This window comes from Lagopus leucura, unplaced genomic scaffold, assembly GCF_019238085.1.
Source record: "Lagopus leucura isolate 7727_CA_CO unplaced genomic scaffold, USGS_WTPT01 Super-Scaffold_73, whole genome shotgun sequence".
Taxonomy (NCBI): domain Eukaryota; kingdom Metazoa; phylum Chordata; class Aves; order Galliformes; family Phasianidae; genus Lagopus; species Lagopus leucura.
In genome coordinates this window covers 102,439,461-102,464,213 of record NW_024962252.1, presented here as the reverse complement: position 1 = coordinate 102,464,213, position 24,753 = coordinate 102,439,461, and the positions used below count along the sequence as shown (strand labels likewise).

The following is a 24,753-nucleotide window of genomic DNA, read 5'->3' as shown; positions in this document are numbered from 1 at the left end:
TCACTTTCCTGGAAATCAGTGATGTAATTGCATTTGTGAGGCTCTTTCAGTGAATTTAGTCTAACTAAATCAACATTTCTTACCACAGTTAATAGAAAATTTGACATTTATGCAAAGACTGTGGTTTGTACTGTGCTGCCATGTGCTTTTGTCATGTGGGATTTCCTCTGCTGAGAAAGGGGAAGGATGAGAGGATGTACCTTGAATTCATGACACTTATTATTAGTATCCATTGGAACAGAACCTTTTCTTTTCGTATTATGTTTACATCATTTCTTTTGAAAAAGGAGTTGGATGAAAAATAGGAAAGAGTTGACTTCCTCTTTTACCACTGGTTCAAACTAAATATAAGCGTTCACTTAGCAGAGTCAGATTGGGTAGATAATAACCTGTAACTACAACATTTATTTTGATTAAAAGAATGTATGTTGTGATTTGAATTTAATATTGAACCTGGTGGTTTGGCAAGGTCAATTTAAAACATAAGTTTTCACTTCTGGTAGCCAGTTATCAACACGCTTGTTTTAATATATTTCCAGAATACTGTCTAAATGTTACTTCTTGCAGAACAGACTTGCAGATTTTTGTGTATCTTTGGTAGGATAATACAGAAAGAGAGCTTGCAGAGGACACTTCAGTTAGCTCTGAAAGCAGGAGTGCCTAACTTGGCCAAGGCTGATAAGCATTGCTCTCACACGGCTCACACTTTGAATTAGCAGCTTTGCACACTCAGCAATGCCGCCCAACATGCTGGGCAGCTGTAGTACAAGTAGTTGCAATTCTGCTTTGTAAAAAAAGCCTTGCTCCCAGAAAATGCTCTACAGACACTCGTGAGGCCACTGGAAGTAGGTGGCTGTTTCCTGCCACTTTCTCCTCCTTGTCACATCATGTCTATTTACTGTTGCTTTCCAGCATTAACCTGTAGCTGACAAGCACAAAGATGGTATTCTATCAATAGGAAGAGACTTGCCGAATCTGCTCATCCTTATCTTCTTTTCCTGCTCTTCTAGTCTGTGGACATTGACTGGCCTCCAGCCCTGGAGAATTAGCTTCACGAGTTGGGATGTCACACAGCAGCTCCCCGGTCAGCAGCAGTTTACTGAAGGCTGTACAGTACTACAACTTGGTTACAAAGTATTTTTGTTGAACATTTGGATCATGTTGATCTGCCAAAGGACACTGCTCCTTTGATCAACTCACTCAGGTGGTGGTCATTCATTATCTAGCTTTTTTAAAATGTTCTCTGCGTACAGCGATTTTGGCAAGCTAATGTATTGATAACAAATCTTTTAAAAATCTGCAAAGAAAAACAAATGGTGTGCTGAGTAGGTACAACAAATGTGCTTAATGCAGTACTGTTTGAAATGTTTAATTAAAAAAAGTTAACCAATACAGCTAGATTTTTAAATTATTATTATTGCTTTTATATTTAATGCTGCAGCTTTCTGATCTGGGTGCGAACAGCACTGAATCACCTGAAATGCAGCTCTAACACTTTCTGAGCACTACTCGTGCAGGGCTGTTAACCAAGCCCGCAGGACAGTGCCTGAAGGAGGTGTTCTGCCCTGTGCCAGCTGCTTTTTGATCAGCGTTGGTTTCAGAGATGGGCAGATGTGCTTCCCACAGCACTTTTCAAAGCAAGAAGAGTTTCCAGATAAGAACTTTGCACTTAAAATCAAGTGTCTCTCATTTAAAAACACCAGTGATGTTTTGTAGAAACTCCCATTTGAGGTGTTTGCCTCCTCAGCAGCTCTTTAGCTGAATTACAGGCCTCTCCAAGCATAGGATTTCCTTGAGTCACTGTCAGGCTGGGGATTCCTGGCAAAAGTGCGTGGTGGAATCCTAGTGAAAAATAGGGATACCAATAAACTCAGGAAATTAAGGTTTGGACTTTAAGGGCTCTTCATTAATGAACATTTCAGAAATAAAGGGTGATTATTTTTCAGGGAAAACAGTGGGGGCAGTGAAAGATTACGGAGATGTTACCGTGAAGTCAGTGGTGCCAGGACCTCACAGAACAGCTAGGTGGTAACTGCAGGTGAAGGCTCAAAAGGCCCATGTAAAAACTCATCTTGAAAAATTAGACTGAATTTTACATACTCTGTCATGGGCTGTCAAAACTTTCCTCGTTTGTTTTCCTAGTCCACAGTGACATAACAAAGCATAGGAGTTGTTCAGAAGGTCCCATGTTTTAAATGCAAAAATGAGCCATGATTCAGACAGCAAGATTCTCTCAATTTCAGTCATAGATCTGTTATGAGAACTGATCCTAGGAGTAGTTGTCTCATACATAAATCTTTGCCCAGAATGGAACTGTTGTGAACGATGGATATCTTCAGAAACTATTCAGGAAAGAAGGAAAAGAAAACTTCAGGCTACTGTGTTATTTCTTGACACAAATGGTGTATAAGTTCTATACAATGGAAACACACGTAGGCTGGACAAAACGACATTAGAAGAGGTGTCCCAAAGGGGAAATGGTGCTAACTGGGACTTCTGTTCCTGTTACAGTTCAGAGACACTTCATCTTTTTTTCAAATGTATAATACCTACTTGTGAATACTCCAGTAGGACATTTCCTAAGAGTAGTAAGAGCAAGATTTAATTTTGTTCTTGTGGTAAACGTGAAACAGTAGATGTTTTCTAGCAGATTACGTGTAAATGCTAAAAATCTAAGAGCCAGTGTTCCTTATCATATTTCTTCATACCAGAAGGACTTGGATGAAGCTGTTGTACTTCTCCAAGTAGCTGCTCACCCAAAGCAAACCCTCTGCTGCACGAAGCTGTGCCAGTAGCACAGCCTTGGCTGAACATGAGTGCCTCTGTCCTCCCTGTCCGTCAGTCATGCTACTGTGCCACAAAGAACTGCCAAGTGCTGAGGATTCCTTACTGCACTGTGGCCAGCAGCAGTTGTGAATGTAACATAAAATATTCTAGGAAGACCCAGGACAAGCAACCCAAATCCCAGCAGCTCTCTGTGGCTTCTCTAACATGTCTTGTAGTGTTGCAAGGCTGAGAAGGCTGAAGAAGCTCAGGACTCAGTATAACCAGTTCTTTAATTACTAAACCAACTTGTTTACAAAGGAAAACAGAATTTTGAAAATATTTAATTATACTGTAAAAACAAATTGTGCTATAAAGAGCATTCTATAAAGAAAATGTTTACATTCAATAAACTTAAACATTGAGAACTTAAAAAGGAAGAACTGAATAAATGACACATTGCAAGCGTTCTTTGTATCTCTTTCATGCTCCTGGAAAGGTGTGTTGCAGGAGTGAGAAAAACTGCTGTAAGTGTGGAGCTGGGTACATGGGGTGACGGGGAGCAGTTTTCCAGACTTCATTTGTACACTGTGGAAGAGCCCCTTCTGTCAGACCCGTGAAACTGATGTAATGCCTTACAGCTGCAGCAGCTCATGGCTTTGCACGCAGTGAATTACTGCACTGAGTAATTGCTGCTTTCCCTTAAACCATGGAGGTTTTTGGAGTTCCTTCCTATCTGGTGTGTGACTGTACATCTCAAGTGGCTTTTTGTCTTGTGGTTGTGGTTTCTGTTCCCTACATATCCAAGCGTGCTATTTATTGCTTTTTTCCGTGGTGCACTTTTAGATAGCCAAACAGTAAAAATTAGGTTCTTAAGCCCTATCTGCCACAATAACCAGCTGTATAAATAAATACACTGATATATTTCTTGCTGTGATGCTTCGTACATCAGTAGTAAAATAGCAAAGCCCTAACACAGACCTGAGTGCCTTACCTAGCCAGATAGCTACGTGAGGTGCCACTGGACATCTCGTGCCTCAGGCCTCGGAGTGGAGACTGGGAAGCTAGCAGAAGAGAGGAAGCTCTGGTTCTCGATACCACGGACTGAAGGCTGTTTTAATTGACACTGATTGGAACGGCCTCGCATTGTTCATACAGCACGTTTGGGTGGGCTGCATTTCACCTCTTCCCATGAGGGCTGGTAGGGAGCCAGACCTGAGCCTTTCAGCAGTCACTTGCATAGCAGGAAACTGCTGGGCCATCTGAGGAAGGAACGGGCAGGTGCTTTGACTGCATTTCTGTAGTTCAAAATAAAATGCGCATCGTGGCTACACACACACACACACCAAACAAATTCCGGAGAAATAACAGCATGCTCCATTCCTAAAGCAACAGGGATTTGTCATTTAAAATAGTGCACTCGGGATGAAGTGCAGAGAAGTCCTTACTTTCTGCTCATTCTTCTGTGCAGTGATGCATTTACAACAGAGCTGGACTATTTAAAAACTCAAACCTTCCGGTCTTTAAAACATATCTAACAATGACATAGTCATTAAATTTCTTTAGAGTAAATTTGCCTTGAAAGCAAATGGAATGTGGTGAAACATGGAAGAAAAAAATAAAAAATCAATGCACGATTTTGTTTTAGGAGAAAAATATTTTATGTGAAAGAGGGTAAAAAACCTAAATCTTTCAAGCAAGATGAATAAAATATGTTAGGTGAGTCTGAACTAGAGTGCCCACGTGCAGTTTTTTCCTAGTTTGTCCTTCTGAAATGTTAATTTAATTTCTGTAGCAAAATGTTTTATTTTTAGACAGTATTAACCCTGTGAATTATTGGAAATCTGACCCTTCTGAAGATATCAGCTTTTCTTCCCAATGCTTTAAGTATTAGTAATTCCTTTTTCCAACACCATACAAATGTTTAAGAAGAGCTTTGAAGCTACAGCACCCCAAATGCTTCTTCATGGGCACCAGTCGACCAGTTGGGCTGATCGATATATGTATAACTTTAAGTTGTATCATGAGGTTTGCACAGTAGCATTCTGAAAGAGAAAGCAGAAGGGTGAGTTACTCCTTGGAAAAGCTCTATGTGCCTGCCTCAGCCTGCTGCTGGCTCAGTGGTTATAGCTTTGTAGCATGTTGGTGTCTAACTGGAAAGACTGATAGAGCTCATCGGTGTGGACACCATCGGTGTCGTAGAACTGGTCATCTGTAAGGGTGAGGCTGTTCTGATGGTTCTGGAGAGGGTTGGTCGATAGTCTTGAATCACTTAAAACTTCTTGGTCTAGAAAGCTGTTGTAAACTGCTGTATCAGCTAAATTTGGTTGTGAACTGAAGGCAGTGCTGCCAGGGGCTGCCACAGGTGGGCATGTTGCAGGCACCTGATGGAGCTGCTGCCTGTGGTTGCTTACGTTTAACACCTGAGTATACTTTTCAAAGTTGAGACTGGTGCAGTTCATGTCACTGGTCTCCATGTTGATGATGCTCGCAGCAGTGGCACCGGCCTGGTGACCGGCGTGGACAATGCTGCTACTGGAAGCACTCTGCATGTCTGCAGCTGACACCATCGCCGCTCCCATCCCATTTGTGCTGCCAAAATTCCTGTAAAAACTGGAATCCTTCTCATCGGGCCAGTTCAGTGGGTTATCGTGGAAAGCCGGGACAGAGCTACTGCCCTGAGCACCAGGCTGAGGCACTTCTGCTGTGAAGCTGTTGTGCGGGTGCATGCTGAGCAGGCTGCTGGCTGAAGGGGACGGGCTGTACAGCTGCTGCCAGCAGGAAGGGAGTGTGTCCTGCTTCCCAGGGCCAAGCTGCGCAGGCTGGGTGGGCATCTGGCTGCACGCAGGGTACATCTGACTGGAGCTCCCCAGCGTTCCTAGCCCAGGCAGCATCAGCGTAGGTGAGAACATATTTGGCTCTGTGAAAAGGAAAGATATTACTGAATTCTTATACCATTTTTTATGTTAAGTTACAGATGGTTAAAAAAAAAAAAAGCAAAACCAGTGCTAGCTCAATGTGATTACATGTGGACCAGCACTTGCTTTAATGCTGTCCAGGCGCACTGTACTTCTAGACAGCTGCCTTGTTCCCCTTCTAAGAGAACAGCTTACATTTAAATAAAGAATGGTAGGCTTACTTTACAGGAAGAAAAACCTTGAGAAAATATTACAGGTTCCAAGCAAAGAGATGGGGAGTCCTCATGTCTGAGCCTTATGTCTGAAAGAAAGTGTCTGAACCTAGCGAAAATCAGCACTTAACTAAAGCTACATTTAAGTAGCAACTAAAGCAAGTAATCCTTAAATAGGCTTCTAATGTAATTTTGATTTCATTTAAATTTAATCTTTATGTTGAAAGCACTATAGTGCTCTCCTGGGGAAAGAGAAAGTTCCAGCTGAGGAGTAGTGAGAGACTGTACTGCTGCTGCCTTGGGAACTTCAGTGCTCCCTCCTGAAAGCGCCAGCCTCTCCCCTCAGCAGTCAGACACTGCTGGCTTCCATCTGCTGCTGGATTGGGACACGCGAGCAGAAATTTACCTTTCTTAATCAGCTTTCCTTCAGGGTTGACAGTGGGGATAGGAGCCGCTTTTGGCCTCTCTGTCACAGCTGATCCTGTGACAGAAGAAAGCATGAATTCACTTTGAAGGTTTGCTTCTAAACAAAATGATTCTTCGTAACTGTTAAGTTCACTCAGACCAAAAAAAGAAAAAAAGAGGCTGAGTATTTTCCTTACCACAGTCCTGTATGAGCTTTTGCCAAGCCAGCGTTGATCTCTGCCTTTTTGCTTTGTTACCATACGGATCTACAATGAAAGGAGCAGGATGAAAAACTGTTAATTAAAATGCCTTTGGAAATAATTTGTGAAAAGAAGTTTCTAAAACTTGACTAGTGGCTCCCTGTTGTAGTAAAATGTATTTAAAGAGAAATATTTGAGATATGGCTATACTCTAAAAAAAATGAAGAAGTGTTATTAACCATAACTCTTGATATTTTCACTGAAAAAGAGAGCAAATTGGCTACTGTTAATTTTAGAAAAAACTCCAAAATCTATGTTGTAATAATAGTATAGATTTTTTTTTTAAACTCAGTAGGTTACTGTTCATTGTCAACAAGAATTCTGCACTGAAAACAACCTTTAAGGAAGCCAGCTAATGGGACCCATACCCTTTTCATCTGGTAAATATCTGAAATCCATTGGTTCACTGACTTCCTGGTCTGAAGGTCTTCGCAACTGCATCTTCACCGTGATGGGTTCTGTGATGTCTCTGAGGAACGGCGGTGTTCTGAACACAATTGCGACCTGGCGATGAACATCAGCTTGGGAGAAGGAGCCTTTTGCCTCCCAGTTGTCCAAGACAAATCTGACTTCTATGTCATCTAGTTCATTAGAAATAAGATCCTTGTTAAGCTGAAGAAAACTGAAAACTTGCAGCAGCAGCAAAGGTGGGAAGGGGAACAAAGAAAGGAATCAGACTCCAAACTCAGAGCCAAATTAAATGGTTTGACTTTAAGGCACAGAATATTTTTCAGAGGTATTTAGAGCTCCTGATCCTGGAATTGATTCTGCTCAGCTAAAAGCAGTCCACTTACATAGGAGTACAGTGGAGAGTTTCAGTTCCTCAGCTAGAAAGTGGAGTGTTAGCCATTTGGAGTAAGGGAAGTCCTAGCCAAGGTTACCTTTTTGAACTTTGTCACACAGAAGAAAAATTTCATCTCCTCCCTTTACACTTCCACAGTTCTTATTCACACGACAAATTCTCAGTTCTGCTGTGTTGGGAGCTCCTGGAAACAAACAGACAAGTTTGATCATAAATAATCACTATAACTTTGTCACTATTGAAGGGGAGGTGCTGGTAATTAAATGTACATAAAGGGAACACAGCAGCTGGAGGAGCGTAAATCCACACCAAAAATGTCAGTCCAGCAGGGCTTGATGTTCCACGCAAATACAGTGACAGCAAGGAAACGTGGCTCTTACTGCTCTTGATCACTTATCTCAGAGATTCCAGCACAGCTGTGCCGCTCACTCTCTGTAAAGGGCCACCTTCCTTCCCCTTAAGTGGGGATGTGACACTCCCTAACTGTTCTAGAATAGTCTCAAAGTATTTTCCCACATGACAAAGTTGTGCTCAGCACTTCTGCCCTTCTTCAAGCTGTAGAATCAGAGCAGTTTTCTGAGTGACTGGTTACAAGTTGCAGTCACACTTCTCTGGAAAATGCTGGGCTAGCAAGTCAAGAAAATCCCCTCAAGTGTGCAGTTGTAGTTCTATTCACAGCTTTATCTGGCAATCAAAACTCTCCTCTCTTACCCCATCTAGGCAGTTGAAAACAGACCTAGGAGCCTAACATTCAAAACTGCTGGAAGTTGAACCCCACACTCACAGCATAGTTCTGGCAGAGCACTGCCCTCTGCACAGCCTCTGATAGCACTGCAGATTGCAATAAATGAAACACAACCAAAGTTTGCACACTGTGTCTTGAACAGCCTGGTTGCTACACCAAAGCCCTGACCAGTACAACTCCTGCGTCTGGCTCAGGTCAACAACAGCAGTCTGCAGGGTAAATGCAGACAAAAAACTGAATGAAGGAACAACAGGTCCCTCACCATTTTGTGGGTGGTGTCACAATTTATTTAAAAGGGCGCTAAGGTCACAGTATAATGATTCATAAGTGTTAAAAAAAAATTAAAAAAAGCCAGAGTGAAAGAACTCCCTAGACCTTCAAGTAAACCTCCTGTGCATATATGTTCTGTTGGTGCTTTCAAGTATATGAGCACATACCCATTTTAAGACCCCCTGTCCATTTAACATACAAAGTAACTGCTATCACAAGTGACCATATTCCTCATTTCCTGAATCATTTCCTGCTCTCTAATCCCAACAGAACGAAACTACACTGTCCTGCAATGTTCTCCAGTTTCATTACATCAAAACTCCCAACTCCAGATGTACTTAAATGCCCTTCATCTGATGCTGCAAGGTAGGCCCTGTCTGGCTCCCTGCTCCACGCACAGAGATGAAACACAGAACTCAAGGTGTCACACTTAAAAAATGGAAAATCTACTTTGGAAGATCAGTTTAAGTCAATCCTTGCCTGACATTATTTGGCCCTGTGTAGGGAACCTGCAGCACCATACAGGCTATGTTCAGAACAGAGCTCCTGGTAACCTTGGGCCAGAGCCCAGGGACACAGTTGCTGCCTGCACTATTATCATCATCCTCATCAACAGAAGTGGGTGCTACAGCCTCACTGACCACACGACACTTCATTTCTGTATGAATCAGAAACTTCGAAGGGAGGGGAAAGAAAACCATACCAGAAGCAGTACAGGATCATATGACTGGCAGTGTAGTTGTTCGTTTTTCAAAGGAAGAGTAAATTAAGAATTGCGAGGAGAAGCTTAATTTTACCTTGGTTTCACTTCGGTAATCTTGAACAGCACTCTGTGCTTTCTAACAGGCTTTAGGGAAGGGGTTCTAACCTGTGGTTGCTGGTTTTTGTTTGTTTGTTTGTTTCTGTTAACTACTGTAGTGGAATCTAGAAGGGAAAAGGAAAGAAACCCCAACACTGGCAGACGCCCCGCTGCCGTCAGCGGCTGGGAAGGACAGTGAGGGAGGTGGAAGCCCAGAGGGAAGCTGCCTGCAGGGCCACTTGTGCCACCCTGCTCCCACGCCCGCCTCCCCACCTCTTCAGCTCTGCTCAGTTCCTGTTCCTTAACCCCCGACAGCATGTCCTCAGCAAGTACATGCAACTTGTCACAGACAAACTACCATTTTCAACAACAGCATGAGAACATGCTCTTCCCAACTTCTCAGAAACAGTAAGCTGCTTTCTATGACTCTTCCCAAGAGTTTTGGGGGTGGTAAGACAGACAACTTGGGAGATTTTTGTTCAAAAGCAGCTAACATTATAAAATAACTGAAAACAGAAACTGCCTATCATAATGGACTTTGTAAACTTTCAGTCTCTGCTGACATCACTGCTTCTACATTATATTCCAATTATTCTTATTCATGTCTGCTACCCAGACTGGTGATAGAGAATAAAGAAAAGACTGGATTTAAAATCTGAACATGATTTTCAGAGAAGCTCTAAGTATGTTTTTGCTTCTGATCTCAATAGGGCTGCAAAAGCTTGAAATAATAACACAGGATTCCCAAGCCCAATGTACTGTACATTTTTATCACTTATCCAAAGTGGTAACCTGAGTTTACTCAGTATTCTATGACAGAGCTGATTTACAAAGGCTTTCTTTATTTGTTTTTTTTTTTCAAGAAATTCTGCTCATTTCAGACAAGAGCAGCATAACGTTTGTGATTTCGTGGTTGCAGTTATGCACTATTTACACTGCTGCTATGTTACATGGAGGATTTTAGATACCTACAGTGAATCAGAATCTGCCCACATATACCCACATTAAAACCCAAGCTTCCCCTCTGTGCAGCTGCCATTTCAGCAGCTTAGCAAAGAATGACGTCAATCAACACAGACGACTAATTGTGATTTGGCATTTTTTTAAATGGCATCTGAGATGTAGCTGCAAATCCTGTGTATCGACTCTTTCTCAACCCAAATTATTACTACAAGTGTTCTCAGCCAATTTCAACTTCTAGGTAATTCTAGATACACAAAAAATGCTTGAGTTCATATTAAACATTTTCATAAAATAAAAGACAAAGGGTGGTGATCAACGGCTCTGTGTCCAGGTGAAGGCCAGTAGTGAGTGGCGTCCCCCAGAGGCCTGTTTGAGACCGGTGCTCTTCAACATCTTTATCAATGACATCAGTGATGGAATCGAGTGCACCCTCAGCAATTTGCTGATGACACCAAGCTGAGCAGTGCAGTCGACACAATGGAAGGAATGGATGCCATTCAGAGGGACCTCAACAATCTAGAAAGGTGGGCCTGGGTGAACCCGATGAGGTTCAACACAGCAGAGTGCAGGGCTTGGCACTTGGTCTGGAGGAATCCCAGGCATCCATACAGACTGGGAGGAGCGGTCCTTGAGAGCAACCCTGCAGAGGAGGACCTGGGGGTTCTGATAGATGAAAAGCTTAACGTATGGGAACTGCTGAGTCACGGCCTGAACCTCTGATTGATCACCTGAGGTGAGCAATGAGTCAGCCAGAGGAGCACAGGTGAAGGCAATTCACCTGTGCTGCCTGGCTCCACCCCTCCTAGACCTATTTAAGAGCTGGATACCAGTGGGGAAGGAGCTCTACTGGAGATCTGCTCTGCTGGAGTTTTGTGGGCCCAGGATACAGGTAAGCTTTCTGTCTATTCTCTTTTTGTTATCATAGTCTGCTTTGCCTAACACTCTTGTTGATTTTGTAATTATAACATCTTAATAGTCATTGATTATACATTCAATGTGAGCCACCAGTGTGCTCTTGCAGCTCGGAAAGCAAATGGTGTCCTGGGTTCCATCAGAAGAGGGGTGGCCAGCAGGGACAGGGAGGTGATTGTTTCTCTCTACTCTGCTGTTTTGAAGCCCCTGTGTCCAGGTCTGGGGACCACAATACAAGAAAGACAGGGAGCCATTGGAGAAGGTCCAAAGGAGAACCACAGAGATGTTTACAGGGCTGGAGCACCTCCCCTATGAAGGCAGGCTGAGGGAGCTGAGCTTCTTCAGCCTGGAGAAGAGAAGGCTGCGGGGTGACCTCAATGCAACCTTCCAGTACCTGAAGGGAGCCTACAAAGAGGAGGGGAAATGGTTTTAAGCTGAGGGAGGGAAAATTTAGGTTGGATATCAAGAAAAAGTTCTTCTCTAATAGAGTGGTAAGGTGCTGGAACAGACTTGTCAAGGGAGGCTGTAGGTGCCCCGTCCTGGAGATGTTCAAGGCCAGGTTGGATGGGGCCCTGGGTAGCCTGGTCTGGTATTAGATATGGAGGTTGGTGGCCCTGCCTATGGCAGGGGGGCTGGAGCTTGATGATCTTTGGGGTTCCTTCCAACCCAAGCTATTCTATGATAATGCTTATGTGCACATCACTGAAATTCTGCATGTCAATAGTATAAATGCAGATCTCAGATTAAGCTGTATCTTCTACTAAATAACAAATCTTCACCTTAAACACAGGAGTACTTTCACTGCAGAAATAAAAATCAATGCAAAAAAAAAAAAAAAATTTTGTTGATCATTAGCTCCTCTGCTATTCTTCTCCAAAAGAAATCCAACGAACACTGGAAGCCAAAATCTTCAACTGAAGTCATGTGGAAGTCAAGTTTCACAGAATGTAGAAAGTGGTATTAAGAAGAGGTGTGTTGTACTTCTGCATCCTTCTAGATCACAGCCAAACATTCTCTACTTAGTCTGTCTACACTGAAAATAGCAATAGGATACAAAAGTGCCTCCGAGGGCTAGTGAAGAGCTCAAAAGCTCAGACTCTGTCCTGGTGTTTTTCATCTCAAAGTGAGGGGGAGGGAAACATGAGAGGGGAGCACATTTGACTGAGTTGTTACTTACTGTTGTCATAGATAGGGTTGGAAATCAAAGGAGGAAGAGCTAATGTGTAGTTGCCATGTTCATCAGGGAGAAAAGCTTGGAAACAGAGGCGGACAACGTTGAGATCGTACTCATCAATGTTGTGCAGCTGCTCCTCAGGCACTGAATAGCAAAAAGAAACACAAGACTGAGAAATAGTCTTCAAAAACAACAATTAAACATAGTAATTCTTTAAGAATCTAGTTATGTCTCCACCAGTAAAAGAAATTATCCAATTTCTAGTTGTTGCCAAAGCAAAGGAAGTGTGTCCGTAGCATTCTACAGTGCTATGCATGAATAAATTCCTTGTATACAAAAAAACACTACAAAAAAAAAAGTCTTTAATACTTTTCTTTGATCGAGCAAGACTAAATCTGAAGTAAGCAATAAAAACTTCCCTTCAAAGAAGTCAGTCATCATGTTTCTACACAGGTTTGTTCTTTGACCGCATTATCCCGTGGGTGAGTTCAGATGAGACAAACTGAGCCTCAGCACAGCTGCCCCTGAGTAGCAGGCACCAACCAAGATCCTTCACCGTCCTCTTTTCCTGGTCATAAACTTGTTCCTTGTGTCCTCCTTGCCTACCAGTTTCTTTACCTCGCCTTCCAGACCGGTTTCATGTATTTATAGTTTTGAAGTCATTCTCTGGATGCATCTCTGACTTGTGCATAATGATATTTAAAAAAGGAATGCCCCTGGAAAAAGAAGTACTTCAGCACAAAGAAGTCCTAGGATCTAGCTACAAATTTGCAGCAAGTGAGAGATTTCTGCTGTGTGACAACAGTTATTTTCCTCTAGAGACTGAGATGGAAAATAATCCAGTTCTTGGGACAAGGATGAAGGTTAAACAATACAGGCTATCTACACTTTCCCAGCAAAACCAGTATCACTCTTGAACCTGGGTACAGTGATTAGTGGTGTCTTTATGATATCCTTCTCTAATCCAACGAGCAAACCCTACCTGGAAATAATGTTTCCTCATAAATTCCTTTCAGTGTAAAACACAGTAATAAATAACCCCAGCTCAGCATATCAGTTTTGTTCATGGGTTTACTTATTTTTATTTCAAAACACAGGACCTAGGATATAATCATCAAACATTCAATGTACTCCCAGTTTCCATGGGTAATTGGCAGAATAAACATATCTGAAATCAATGTTTTTCTTTAAGGCCTGACATTAAATTATTGTGTTAACACTCAATGGTAGCAAAATGAGAATCTGATTTAATTTCATTTAAGTAGAAGCACTAGTAATTAAAATCACTTGAAGCAGTTTTCTTTTCCAAAATTGCTCAATGCAGCAGTCCAACATACTCATACTCTTTATAATTGCCTAAAGTGAATGTGCATCGAGTCAGCAGATCACAGCTTCTGAAGTTCACTCCCTCTCCAGCCCTTTCAAAGGCCTCTTGAAGAAAAAAAAATTAAATGTGTTTGTGATAAGAAGCCTGTGGATCGCATTATAGTGATTAGACTGCAATGTTCTGACCTTTAGCATTTATCACTGGGTTGGTCTCCACCCTGCCATGAGTGGGATTCCGCAGTGCCCACTCAAGCGATTTCTTCCTTTCACCTTTTGATAGTGTGAAACAACCAATGCTGAGCTCAGAATACTTTCCACTGGCATTTTTAGTCTTTCTTGTGTTCTGAATATCTCCGTTTCTCAGTAAAAAGAAATCGAATCACCTTTCTGTTTTACAAGCCTGCAATCAGCAGTCTTAAGACAAATACTGGTCAGTTCAAAATTAAGCAGCAACTATGTATGTAGTCCCAAAAATGCTGGGACCCAGGGAAGTTCTGTGTGCATGAGCTCTGCAGGTTTCTGTTTGGCTCTGTTACCAGATATGCAGAGTGAAGTTCTGTAATCTCGCGTACTTCATTAGCTGAGCTACTAACTTAATATAACAGCATTTGTAGAAAGCAAGTTTTCTCCGCTGCTACAGTTTTTTAAGTTCTGTGCTTTTAGTGGTGACAAACTGTGACAGAAGCCCATCTCAACCCCCAGCCCTGCACTGCGCCATGGATCCCACCACAGAAGTATCACTGGGAACACGGCAACCAGTGCTGCCTCACTGGGGGCAGAACACCCAACACATGCACTTACTCCAGAAAGCCAGTGAGTCAGTAATGACACAGCAGCTGTGATGTTCACCCCCTGTCATTCTGTTGACCTTTCCCCTTCAAACAAATATTCAAGCTCTAATAATTTTACTCCACAGCATTTGCTCTCAAGGATGCTACAGACAAGCCAGTTCCTGGTGTAGGTTCTGGTGATTTCTCCCTTCAGGTGCTCACAGCTGTGGAGAAGGTAGCCAAAACACACCTGATGGTGACTATCAGCAAACTTATGTTAAAAATACACTTGATAATATCTTCACATTTAGATGAGCTAATAGGTAGTTAGGAGGTCTCTGAACATCAACACTGCTGAAACAGTTCAGCATGTTGTACCCCAACTGCCTCTTGACACACTCTGATTTAGGGGGGGAAAAAAACCGTGTTCTCTACATCAGAGCTTGCACAGGGCATTATCAGATGTTTAATGTTAATTTGTTCCCAGCAGCTCAGATGACTCTGATCCATGCTTAAACACGGTGCCAGTAAGCAATTAGCTTGCAGGGACACACAGGCTTAACGGCTTGTGTTAGTGAATTTTACCAGCCATTATTGAGCCACAGAGCCCAAGCTGTAGTCAAATTTCAAACCTCTTAAAAACGAAATTAAGTTCCCAACAAATCTGTTTGACTGCTTGATTCAGGAAAGGTGAAACATCCCAAAAATTTCAAGATATAGAACTACAGCATCATTAAGATTGGGAAAGACCTCTAAGACCATCAAGCCTGACCATCAACCCATCACCACTAAGCCATGTCCCTACACGTCATCTATAAGTTCCTTATGCCATCAGAGATGGTGACTCCACCACCTCCCTGGGCAGCCTGTTCCAATGCCTCATCACTCATTTCTGAGAATAAATGTTTCCTAATATCCAACCTGAATCTCTTGTGGCTGTTCCCTCTCATCTGCTCACTAGTTGGGAGAAAAGGCTGACTCCTACCTCACTACAATGTCCTGTCAGGGTGCAGAGAGCAGTGAGGTCTTCCCTAAGCCCCTTCTTCTCCACATCAAACAACCCCAGCTCTCTCAGCCGCTCCCGATCACACTTGAGCTCCAGAACCCTCACCAGCTTTGCTGCCCTTTCTCTAGATGTGCTCCATGGCCTCAATGTCTTTCTTGTCATGAGGGGCCGAACCCTAACACAGCACTTGAGGTGTGTCCTCACCAGTGCCAGTACAGAGGTGCTGGTCTTGCTGACTGCACTACTGTTGACACAAGCCAGGTACACAGAGTTGCTGTGACCAAAGTGCAAGACCTGGCACTTAATCTTGTTGAAGTTCATACGACTGGCCTCAGCCCATTGATTCATCCTGTCCACATCCCTTTATAGGGCCCTCCTGGTTGAGAGGACAACCAGGTATGTAAACTGAAAACTTACTGAGGGTGCAATCAGTTCTCTCGTCCAGGTCGTCAATAAAGACATTAAACAGGACTGTAAACAGATTTACTGTAAACAGTTCCTTGTATTGCAGCAAAACACATGGCTCTTAATTTGCATGTCCTTATAAATGACTTCATAAATTATAAAAACCTGCAATTTCAGAGAGGAAGTGCTCAGTCAAGACTGATTCCTCTTGGGCTATTTTTGCTCAGATGAGAAGAACATAACAGAAAAAAAAAAGGAGAACAAGACAGCTGTGACTCCATCTTGTGATGACACACTTAAAAATACAGAGGCTAAATTCCATGCTTGTATAAAGATGCGCACAGCTTTCATCAATTTCAAAACATATTTTGTTCACGCCTAAAAGATAATCATCCAAAGAAAATAAAATGTTGTTATTTTTAATGAACGTCTAATTCTGCTCCCTCTGAAGTCTATTTGAGAGTAACCACAGACTTGACCGTATGCTGGCTTACATCTTGAGAATATTAAAAACAAACAAAAATGAGGCAGACAAACACAGTGACTAATGCCTGGAGTATGGCTATACAGAGGATGGTCGTGCCATTCGGGTTATTTCATTAACTTCCACACCAAAGGAGAATGGACAGCATTAAACCAGACAAACCTAAATTTATTCAAGTTAAGAAATGCTGCTAAAGGTTTGTGGAGGAAACCAACCGTGCAAGCTTCACATATGTAGCTTTACTGAGATCAGTGGCACTACACACGTCAAGCAGAATGACTGCAAAACGCAGCACATTTAGAACAGATGCAGCAGAAAAGGCTCAAACACAGCACATGGATAAAAGGAAGAAGTACTCTGCTTCTGGCAGGAGTCCAGCAGTTCCTCTTCTGACTTCTAGCTGTGTAGTATCACACCTTATTATCTTGGTATGAATCCACAAAAGAGCTGCGGTCCAACCTGCAATCTAGGCTTGTTTCAGTGATGGCCCTAACAAAAAAAAATATCCTTTATCTGGCTAGAATTCATCTTCTGTAGTTATCCATGCAAACAGAAGTGAATGAAATAATGTTTGTAAATACAGCTATTTTACAGGGGGAATTAAAACTTTCGAAATTATTGCTTCACAACTCAAACACACTGAAACGAAAATAATAATATTAAGAAGATTTGAAAAGAAATGAAACTGTCTAAGGCAATTAGGGGGCTTGATACCACAAAATCCACAAAACCACAACCAGCACAATGATAAAAGAAAACTAACATCACTCACCAAGATTCTGGCAACAGGATTTGTAAAATAGTATCTAAAGGCACAGGCAGACCTGGGCAGAACTGGCTGTCCAACCAGCAACGGGGTACAATAACTAGCAGATCCTTTCTTTACAAATTTGCACACAGCTTCTCTAGGAGAAATCATGATTCCCCAACCTAACAAATCATTGCCTTTAAAATGATTCTTTACTCTTTTACCTAATAGCAAAAAGAGAAACCCAGTACAGCCCCACTGCGGGCACAAATCATGAGCTCCTTCCAACCCAGCTGGCCAACCCAAGCAGCTCATGCTACATCAGAGCTAGGGCTGTCCTGGACTCACAGATCTTTGTTGGTGAAATCAAGGCACCTCATTGGGTTTCTGCTGAATAAGAGAAGAACTTGCGTTTGCTTCTATAGCACAACGCTGAAGACTTCAGAGTCCAATTCACCAATAGGCAATTCCAAATTCTGGCACAAAATTGAAGATGACAACAGCTTCAGGCCTCCTATTTATGGATCCCCAGTGATTCTCGTTACTTCAACATCCAAAAAGACCAGTAAAGTACCATTTATCTGATGAAATTACTAGAGAATTAAAGGTTCTGATGTTTACTCATGAGGTGATGATACAGAGAAAGTGAAAGTTTATTTTGAGAAATGACGCTGTGTTTGGTTTTGACCTAAAATGCGATAACTGCTTGGACAGGAGATTCTTCTTCTACAGCCCTTCATCCAGCTTCTAGACTAATGATGCCAGAAGCTTCTGCAGTGGGTGGAGGTGGAAGCACTGCAGCATCTAAGTGTAACTTACACGGAAACTTCCAGGGCAAATGACATGGTGTGACACATTTAGAGAGGGCTGCGCTGAGAACACCAGTTCAAACTGCAGAGGACATCGTGTGACCTTCACTTTCAAGTGGGGGCTGCGGGGGAGTATGAGCAACGTTAGAGCTCAGCCAAGGTGAATGACCTCCTGCAAACGAAAGTACCTCACCACAGAGACTGCTCAGGAACTAACATCATTCATGATCTTGATGAGCTGTATTCTACCTCTTTTCTTACACATGCAGTGCTTTTTAATTTAGAGATATGCAGGGAGTTCAGTTTCATTTCAGTGATGACACACAGGTGGCCTACTCATGTGTTCTGTTCCTCAAACGAGCTGGGGGCACACAGACACACCATTGCCCCGGTACGTGCCCGTCAGTTTGAGCCAGCCAACATCAAGGATTTTGTTGCAGCAGGGTGGCTCTGCCTGACCTCCATTTCCAGCACTAACTTTATGCTGGGACTAGCTTTTAGGTGGTGAATCAGATCAAAGAACTGGCATGGCTCAAAACTAGACTGCCAGAAGAGAAAAATGTTTGCATTCAGTCAGCCAGCTCACGTGAATACTAGACCTGGCAGAAGGTAGAAGCAGACACAGCAGAGGAAGGACTGCCTCTTTCACTGCTAGAGCAGATTTGTGCCAGACTCAGATGGCCAGAGGAACTGGATGTGAGCAGCACTGGGAGGCATGCTTCAGAATGTACTCGCTCTCCCCAGCCCATGCTCATACAGCAGCTACAGCTCCGGCTGAGGCCTACCTGTGTGGCAGCCACCTTCAGAACAGCCACAGCAGGCAGGGAATGGCACACGTGGAATTGCCTTGGCATTTGACACGTATCTCCCAACGATGAATTATATACAACTAAAAAGAACCTTGCCAGCTCGTTTTACGCTACATTTGCTATTTCCAAATGAACCACAGCCATGCTGGTATAAAAGGAAGAGTAGAGAGTCCTGATGTACTATTTAACTCTTGCTGGCAAAAGCTGAATACTACCCTCTCTTCTTTGCACCTGGACTTCACCAACTGGATACACAGCATTAGGTAAATACAGGCGTTTAGCTGTTTAGATACACCTTTGGGGGCACAGCAGCATCTGCAACTTGTTAAGCGGGAGAAGCTGGGAACAGTGAGAGAAAAGGGCTGTGACAGAACTGTTCCTTCTGGTCAGCGCATGCCTGGTCTGTACCTCTGTGATGACCAAGGAGGTAAGTTTCAACCAGCTCCCCAGGAAAAGTACATAATTATGAAGAGAATACACACCTGCAGCAATCAATAATTCAAAAAAATAAGCAAACAGGACACAAACGACTAAAATTCAGATGATCACCAACAGTCAAAATCTCATACTACTACTGTGGTTACATTTTCCGCATGCATCTTTCAGGCCGATTTAGTGTAAGGGGCATTTTTTGTTTCACAGAGGAAAGAAGCACAGAGAAAACAAATGTCCTGGCTTGATAAAAAAAAGCCAAGGAGAAAAACAGAAATGAAAACATCTGAGTTTCAAAAGTTTCATCCAAGCACTACTTCCCCAAATCTGTTGGTTTTGGTTTTTTCTTTTCTTTTTTTTTTTTTTTTTTTTTTTTTTTTTTTTAAAAGCCCACCGTAAGAGAGAATAAAATTTGAACAGATTTAGATTGAAACGGGGATTGCTGGATGTAAGACATACATTTAGCAACTTTTGTTTACAGTATAGAAAAAAGAAGTCAACATTTTTTTTGGTGCCTCTATTTAGTAATTTTCCTCATCATTTTTAGACAATTTGAAGAGAGGCAGTCCTTCAAGCTAATGTACAAACTTCAGCAATAAATGCATGTATGAGGGACAGAAAAACTTTCCAAAGGGAAAGCTACAGTGATGGGATGATCAGGACATTTAGCCTAAGCAGATCTGCTATGCACCTCTTAAAAAGCTGGCTGCTCTTGCTCACCAGTGCTTTCAGCTTGAGAATCTGGTTGGCGGTGGGGACAGTTACGCACTTGTTTTAATTTAAGGACAATACATGTAAATTTCTACACCTCAGACATTCCTTACAAAAGAGTCCGATGCTTTTCACTTTCTCAAACCACTCCAAACTCTCAAACCCTTGCTAGGAGTCGCCTTTGGCAGATGAGATGGGTGGTGCCACAAGCCACAGCACACAGTGGACCCTGGGGAACCTGGCTGGCACAGGCAGGTGGTGTCAGAGCAGGGAGTCTTACGAACAGCGCTCGCAAGGCCAGCAAGGAAGCTGCGGAGAGCTGTGCGTGGGCAGGAAGTGAGTGCGACAGCGTGGGGACGAGCCCAGCACGGCACGGAGGCGTGCAGGGGTGTCATGGAGACTGTGACGAGCACAAGTGAATGCAGGGTCAGCTGCTCGCAGGCAGAAAGGGGAAACAGCAAAAGGAAAGATTGCGGAGGCAAGCGGGGCTGAAATAGTTTTGGGGTGCACGGCAGGGCCTAAAAGTTAACTAAATGGGTATTAGCAAGAGCAATTACAAAGAAGCAGAAATCTTGCAGAAACATCAAGTTCTCTTAATCGAATGCCTGGCACTTGGCAATTCTCTGTGTTTCTCAAGCTGAGCCAAGTCTAGGATTTTCATGCTAGGAAAAGGCTACTGCTCTGCAAGAGCTCAACAAGTAGTTTTCCCTTAAATTTGAAAAAACATAATTAGGTATTTTCCTCACTGATAATTAACTAAGGTAATAATTAAGTCAATTGTTGTCTCTGCTTCATGTCACACCCACCCACAAAAGCTCTTAACTCAAGACTAGCTCTTCTTTTAATTTGTGCTGGCTGAACATCAGACAGTGCATCGGAAGACAAGGATACAGCACAACTCAACCACTACTAAAAGAAAACACACACCCTAGAAAGCAGACATGGACCAGCTCCACTGGAGGAGTAACTCCACTCTTTCGAAGCTGTGCCCTTTGCAGCATCATCATGCCTAGAAGCTCCCATTAGGCTGCCACTGCATACAATTTTCCTGGTGTGTTCAGGGATAACAGATGAGAGATTCCTGTAATAGTTTAGCTCTTTAGAGGGCAAAAATATGTGCGATACTGCTTTGTGACCAAGACAGATTGCAAACAGATCCAGTGATGGTATAGAAACAATTCTCTCTCAAACAAGGCCAAGTCGAGAGCAGAAACTTGAGGAGACATCATCTGACTGGCATCATAGTGAACGCACACAATTTGCACAGAAGATGCTGAAAGCATTAACAATGGACAAATGCTGCCAGCTAACAGCGGGGATTTCAGATTCAAACAGCCTTCCAGATACATTTCAGAACGACTCCAGTGTCATCAGATCCAGCTAGGTACAAGGCACCACCTGCAAACATAGATCTCCTACCATCCCATCCAGGAGTTTGGAGGATACATCAGTTCCCCTAACAGTACAGATGAGCATGCCAGAGAAAGTTATCTTAAACATGCATCTTTACTGAGCAAGCTCCTCCTGCTGCCTGTTACAACCATGCGCTGTACGGTGCGGAAGAGGAACGACACCACTAGAGAATTTGCATTCGATTCACTCTCCCTTTGCCACCCCAGGCACCTGTGGCAATTTGCCTTCCCTGGAAGACTCTCTTTAAGGTCTCTTTACACAAGGAAGTTTGGACAGCAACCTCACAAGCTAACCCTTTGCTATTACTTCTGCCTTTACAGCAAGTAAAGTTTTCAGCCTATACAGCAAGTCATACATATGCTGGTAAGCTGCAGACACATTTTGTCTGTTAGGAGGGCCAGCTTTCATCCCCAATGGGTAGGGAGGTCTGGGATTGTTACAGAAGATGGAAAAGAAAACAAAAACAACTGGCCCACAGACACCCTGAAGTTTTCAACTCCATGAAAACCTGCCTAACATATTTTCCACACAGCTGAAAAACACTAGTAATCCTGCAGAACTTGATGTTCATAGAAGAAATGAGTAGTGCTAACTTGCAACCTGCTTCCAGGACGCACCTAACGCTGTGACACTTCCCTAAATAGGAAAGTTGGATACTATTCTGGAGGCAAATAAATAAATGCACAAAATAGGATGGATACAGTACCACCCATATTATCTTGGAGAATGCAGTGATACTATCTGACCTTAAAAAAAGAAAGAAAAGCCCATATATACAAGTTTCAATCTCACCAAGCTGCAAACATTATGGTGACTGCTGCTACCAAAACCTGTTTTGATCAACGAAGCACACACAAAAGTACTTGTCACTAATCCTGTTTTACGTTGGCCCTACACCTCTCAGGGCTCAGCTCAGCATGGGACTGCCCTGCAGCCGCTAGAGACAAACCCCATGGCAGCTCTGCCCATGCTGACACATTACCAAGTGCAGTAAGGCAGCTACACGGCCTGAGGATGCCAGCACCCCCTTGCACAGCCTGCAAGAGCAGGAGGCAGCCCTGAGCATCACCCATGCCAGGAGCTCCCACTGCCACAACAGGGCTGCAGTCTCTTCTGCTGCTGGGCTACTGGCAGAAGGGAGCCCAGGATATGACTCAGTGCTGCCAGGTTGTAATTGCCTCAAAAATGTATAGTGGATTTGCAGCTATGTGTCAAACACAGCAACAGTCTATTCCCTAATGATTTTAGTTGCACTCAGTGCTGCTAGGATGTGATCACTAAAGTTTCTTTGGTGAAATAGACCTATGTAAGAGGATTTTTATTATATTCTTTTAATTCACAACATCAAGATAAAAACATAAATTCATTTTTTACTTATTGATTAAAAGAAAGCAAGGTAAGAAGGCTGAACAATGAGCTCTTTATTGTCTTGTCTGAAATCAAGATAGAGTAGGCTGACCCAAAGTAAACCACTGAACTTTTACACTTTTACACGTTTACACTGTGTGTTGAATGACTGCAGTAATCTAAAAACATGCTGCTGTGTGCGTGAGTTACTAGAGCTAGGGCAATTGTTTTGATGGACTTGGCTGACTACAAACAGCTGTCCTGAAATAAAGACAATAATTTAAAACATTTCTGGTTCTATAGTAAGTTCAGCATGGTTTGTTTTGTTTTGTTTTTTTCCCCTTAAATTCAGGATTAAAGCATGGCATGTATTTTGAAGCTTGCTAGAAATCCAGTTCTCAGCCTCTAATGAGGGTCTTACATGAATTTAGCATGACTCCTGTAGGCATTAAAAAAGCATCTGAAACGTCTCCAGGCTTTTGCCACACAAATGTTTACAAATCCTTATTTGCAGAGTTACTATTTGTGCTTGAAATCAGAGAAGCACAGAAGAGTCTACACATTCTTTTTTTTAGTTCTGTAATTACAGCAGATTATTCATAAGTCACTGCTGAAACAATACAACTTTGAAGTAACTGTATGAATTTAGAGTTAGTCTGAATGACTTATTTTAAATACACAGTCAAAAACTGTGGGCTTTTAGGTGTTAAAAACATCACCTTTCTTGATCTGTAGCTCAGTATGTCAGTAAGCGATAATGGTGCTGTTTGCAATAGGTCATTTACTTAGCAATCGCACTGCTGTGTGCATTGGCTTCAATACGAGGAAGTCAAAAAGTCTGGGATGTGTTTTTTTCACAACACCTTTCAGTTTTGAAACTCTTTGATACAGTTACTGACAAAAAAATAGTTTTTCGTGTAGCTACAAGAAGCTACAAAATACATGTACCACCCGTTGATGAATTTTGACAAGAACTCGGAGAAATTGAAAGGTGTAGATTAAATTATTTCATTGTCTTCCTATTTGTTATAGCACAATCCTTCCGTGCAGTGGATTCAGATGTCAAAGAACCCTTTCTCTACAGAATGACCAGTAGCAAAAAAGAGCAACAAGTAAGAAATGCTTAAAAGTAATTCCTTCCCAGACAGCTACTGGTAGAAAAAGAAAAAAGCAATAAGAAAAAAACAACTGGAATATTGACATGGTGTTTACCACGCAGTACTGCTTTTTGAGGACAGTGACTCCACCTTACCATACCAACTTAGAACAACCAGCTTACCAGTAAGATGGTTAAGCAGTTAAGAGCTAGTAGTTCTTGGGTACTTAAGTTTTTCATCTAAGTAGTGTCTGTATGCTGAAAATTTGGTCACACTTTGGTTGACCCTACAACTTGTAGAGTGTTCAGCAACAAATCTGTGCACTGAACATAGCATTTACTTGGCTGTGAGGCCACGTTCAGCAAGTTGATCTGAGGAAAGCTTTGTTGTTTTTTTTTTCCCCCTGCAGGCTGGTTTTCCACTGGAGCAACTTGCTGAGTTTGTTCACCATGGCAACACAAGGCCTCCCTATCTGATGCAAAGGAAGTGGTAAGAGTGCGTGACCAGGGATGGAGGGAAGGGCAGGATGACTCTTCTCGAGAGCAGCCCACAGCTAAGTCAGATCAGCTATCATGTCAAACTACAGCCCAGGGGTAGGTGGAGCAACTCTGCAGCAACAACTTGACTGACACCCCGATTGCCTGTATCAGTCCCATGCTTCAAAATTAAGGAAGGAGCAGCATAGTTTACCTATGGGCTCAGCTCCTTGAAGTAGCTGGCTGAGAGGTCACATGAACGTTGGTCTTTTGACAAGAGAAGGAGCGGGGCTGTAGCAAGCCAGATTTACATCTGTTGTGGAACTGCACTAATTTAGTCTTCCTCCATAGTCGCCAAAATTAGGGAAATCTGATTTCTGAGATACTTGTAGACATTTCCAGGGAAAGCTTCTGTTGCTATCCCACAGCCTCTTAAATTTGCATGATGGCACTGTCCAGGCTATGTGGCCAAAAAGGCACAGCCAACTTACATTGCTACTGTGGGGGAGGAGAAAAACAGCAACCTTCCAAACAGATTCATCATGTGATGCCAGTGAGGAAAGACTACAAGAGGCACAGAGGGGGAAAGAGTGTTTCTCCACAAAAATGAAATGAGAAACTGAAAAATATAGCTCCACCACAAAAGCAAAGGCAAGACAGAAAACAAAACCAGCCAACCAGCAACAATCTTGCAAAG

The 24,753-nt window shown here is 42.7% G+C and overlaps 2 protein-coding genes across 6 annotated transcripts in view; one reads left to right on the top strand and one right to left on the bottom strand.

Annotated features, from left to right (window-relative positions):
* The window catches only part of PUS10 (pseudouridine synthase 10), a 31,316-nt gene extending 28,082 nt beyond the window's left edge, over nucleotides 1-3,234 (top strand). For all 3 annotated transcript variants that reach the window (XM_042879430.1, XM_042879421.1, XM_042879413.1), the window contains one exon: nucleotides 1,011-3,234. In XM_042879430.1, the coding sequence (XP_042735364.1) occupies nucleotides 1,011-1,049 (39 nt within the window). In that variant the 3' untranslated portion in view covers nucleotides 1,050-3,234. The remainder of the gene's footprint in view (nucleotides 1-1,010) is intronic.
* The window catches only part of REL (REL proto-oncogene, NF-kB subunit), a 33,540-nt gene continuing 11,824 nt past the window's right edge, over nucleotides 3,038-24,753 (bottom strand). For all 3 annotated transcript variants that reach the window (XM_042879392.1, XM_042879395.1, XM_042879402.1), the window contains exons 5-10: nucleotides 12,227-12,367; nucleotides 7,440-7,544; nucleotides 6,927-7,139; nucleotides 6,496-6,564; nucleotides 6,300-6,374; nucleotides 3,038-5,683 (exon numbers count right to left, since the gene is read on the bottom strand). In XM_042879392.1, the coding sequence (XP_042735326.1) occupies nucleotides 4,881-5,683; nucleotides 6,300-6,374; nucleotides 6,496-6,564; nucleotides 6,927-7,139; nucleotides 7,440-7,544; nucleotides 12,227-12,367 (1,406 nt within the window). In that variant the 3' untranslated portion in view covers nucleotides 3,038-4,880. The remainder of the gene's footprint in view (nucleotides 5,684-6,299; nucleotides 6,375-6,495; nucleotides 6,565-6,926; nucleotides 7,140-7,439; nucleotides 7,545-12,226; nucleotides 12,368-24,753) is intronic.